The sequence below is a fragment of the Chenopodium quinoa genome, unplaced genomic scaffold (assembly GCF_001683475.1).
Source record: "Chenopodium quinoa cultivar QQ74 unplaced genomic scaffold, ASM168347v1, whole genome shotgun sequence".
In the NCBI taxonomy this organism is placed as follows: domain Eukaryota; kingdom Viridiplantae; phylum Streptophyta; class Magnoliopsida; order Caryophyllales; family Amaranthaceae; genus Chenopodium; species Chenopodium quinoa.
Genome location: NW_018742616.1, coordinates 1,316,951 through 1,319,777, shown reverse-complemented (window position 1 = coordinate 1,319,777; position 2,827 = coordinate 1,316,951). Strand labels below are relative to the sequence as shown.

Below are 2,827 nucleotides of genomic sequence, written 5' to 3'. Positions count from 1 at the left end.
TGAATCAGACAATATATAATATGCTTCCATATCATTGTATACATCATTATGTCATTAAAAGCTGAACTAAGAAAGTTGTTCTCCTTCAAACTAACTACCTTCCAACTAACCTCAAATATCCGAATTTATCATGCTTTTATAACATCATTAAATTTCATAAGTTTCAACACTTAAGTCAACTTTGACCTTGAGTAAATGTATTGTTTAGCCAGCTGCTACATTAGAACTTCTAAACCAAACTAAAACTACGAATTACTGTCATACTATGATCAAGGCTTAGAGGATTCGATCACTTGATTGTTGTTAATTGTAAATGAGAGCTTCTGTATGCTAAGCGGTGTATGCTGGTGGAAGACACCCATCAGAGAGCGCCCTGTTTCAACAGCCGGAGTTCTGGTTGTGGCGGAAGAAGAAGAGAATGACACATTTTTGCATGAAGGGCACATTGTGAGGGTTGTAGGAGGGTGGTTTGCATCCATCGTAGAATTTTCAGGAGAGAATTTCAAAGCCCTTAGCTCATGCACCTCCTTTTGTAGCCTCTTATTCTCTTCAGTTAAAGTCTCACAATACTTCTTTAGTTGCTCACAATCCAACTCTGTTTGCTTAAACTTTGTCCTGAATATATAAAAAAGAATTCGGAAAATACAGCAATATTAGTCGTTAACAAAATAACAACTTAACAATCATCGAGAAAAATCCATAAAATAGTTACGTGCCAAAACAGTATATGTAAGGGTTAAGTATAAGAAACTAAAGATTAAATCATTAAATAATAATTACTAAACTTAATTAATAGTATTGATCGACATTTGTCATGAATGTCTTTGATTCAATAACTGAAAAAATCAATAAAATGAGAACAAGTGTGCCATTCTTATTTCCTCCAATTAATTACCAACATACTTGTATGAACCAACTTCAAAATAAATATATGAATTTTCATTAATTTATGACGTTTTATATAAGAAACTCGGCATTCATTAGACAGAACCATAACGTTCCACAAATTTAATACTTTGAAGTTTTTTTTTTTTTTTTCAACGCGTTTTTTTACAAATCATAATGTTTCTTGTCGTACAAATATTAATTTACATTTCCTTTCAAAAATAATTTCAACCAATCAAATGTTCAATTTCATTTCACGTTTTTGGAAATAAATTTCATGGATTAATCAAATGAATTGTCTAAAATTTGACATTACATACCTTGCTCTTCTATTTTGAAACCAAACTTCCACTTGCCTTGGTCTAAGATTCACTTGTGTTGCCAATGCCACCTTTTGCTTCTGAAAATTCAATCAAAATGTAAAAACATGAATTCAATATTAGTTGACTAATTTGGTAAAATATCATATATCCAAGAAGATATTGGAAAACATAATCGTGAGTATCGAGAATGGTGCTTCGTGCTATCTGCTATGTACACTCGTTCACACGTATGATGTGTGGTTATCATATACATATGTCAACCCCCAAAAAGGGCATTTTAAGCACATTCAAGTGTATCATACAAGCTTTGAAAACATGTTTAATTAGTTGATCTCAAAACGGCCGACGACAATAATATGAAGTTTTAGTTTTATGACGTACCAAACTACCAATGACCAAAATAAAATAAATTTATTAAATTACATAAAAATAAATTAAAGTATAATAAGAAAATAAAAAAGAGAGAAAAAAGGAGGAAAAAAACTGACTGTATTAAGGGTGGTATGTTCACTGAAAGCTTGTTCTAACACCAAGACTTGCTCCTTGCATAGCCTAAGCTTCTTCCTTTCAACACCAGAGCTTTCGCCACCGCCTCGGTTGCCACCCTCTTCGTCGTCGCTGATCATCTCTCTGTCTCCTCCAAACCTTTTTCCGGTGACACTTGATAAGGTGCTCTTTGGAGAGCCAACTTTGCCTGTTTTTTCATCTTCTTCCTCCAAATCTATTATTTCTACAGGTTGTTTTAAAACCAACCCCTTATTAATCCTTGGTATCATAGCCAATGTATTATTCAGTTTGTTCATTTGTGGGTTTTTTTCATCTGTAAAAATTAAAAAAAAAAAAAAAAAACAATAATACTTGTATGATTATTTTAACCATAACATTCAACGTTTAACACAAGAGGCAAGAGTGCAAGACTCCCAAGAGATGTACATATTCTATCTGTTCTTTAAAGTTTTTTTTTTTTTTTCCCGCTTTATTAAAAAAAAAAAAAATTGTTATCTTTAATTTTTATGCAGCATAAGCAAAAATTCCATCTAGCAATTTCTTCATGCAGTTTTTATTCTAGGATTAATTAAGGCATCAAAAACATTTAGAAGCACTATATATATATATATATATATATATATATATATATATATATATATATATATATATATATATATATATATATATAAACACTCTAGAATAAAGAAGAAAAAAATATAGAACAATTACACAAGAAAATTTTGATTCGTAATTATTTTTTTTTGACAGGATTAAATTATTAGAATTATTATATTATTATTTGCAAATAAAAGAGAATAATTTACCTATTGAAAATTGAGATTCTCTCTTACAAATAGGCTTATGATCAAGATTTGTGATTATTGGTGGTTTTAAGCTTAAACTCAAACCCCAAACCTCAAATTTGGCTTCTTCATTCATCTCTTTATCTCTCTAAACTTTCTCTCTCTAGTATTTTTTGTGTTTTGGTGTTGAGTGTTGTTACAAATACAGTAGGCAGCAAAAGGAGTTATATTTATAAACAAATGAGAAGAAGGGGGCAGCATTCAATTATGAGTCTAAATAGGCTCATTTTCTTAAGTTGTGTCCTATCCTATGTACTCTTGTTTTTG

The 2,827-nt window shown here is 30.5% G+C and overlaps 1 protein-coding gene across 1 annotated transcript; it reads right to left on the bottom strand.

Moving 5' to 3' along the window:
- Nucleotides 1-269: 269 nt before the first annotated feature.
- Nucleotides 270-2,103, bottom strand: LOC110721275 (homeobox-leucine zipper protein ATHB-4-like). The gene is made up of 3 exons (XM_021900416.1): nt 1,697-2,103; nt 1,206-1,285; nt 270-615 (listed from the first exon to the last, which is right to left on the bottom strand). Exons 1-3 carry the CDS (start codon nt 2,009-2,011, stop codon nt 270-272), a joined length of 741 nt encoding a protein of 246 aa, XP_021756108.1. The 5' UTR covers nt 2,012-2,103.
- Nucleotides 2,104-2,827: the final 724 nt, after the last annotated feature.

What these genes read in the sequence shown, in the direction of transcription:
- LOC110721275 (XM_021900416.1), bottom strand. Translation starts at nt 2,011, where the DNA reads ATGAACAAACTGAATAATACATTGGCTATGATACCAAGGATTAATAAG. An exon ending in AACATACCACCCTTAATACA is followed by an intron (nt 1,286 to 1,696) that starts GTCAGTTTTTTT and finishes TTGAATTTTCAG; the next exon opens with AAGCAAAAGGTGGCATTGGC. An exon ending in TTTCAAAATAGAAGAGCAAG is followed by an intron (nt 616 to 1,205) that starts GTATGTAATGTC and finishes TTATATATTCAG; the next exon opens with GACAAAGTTTAAGCAAACAG.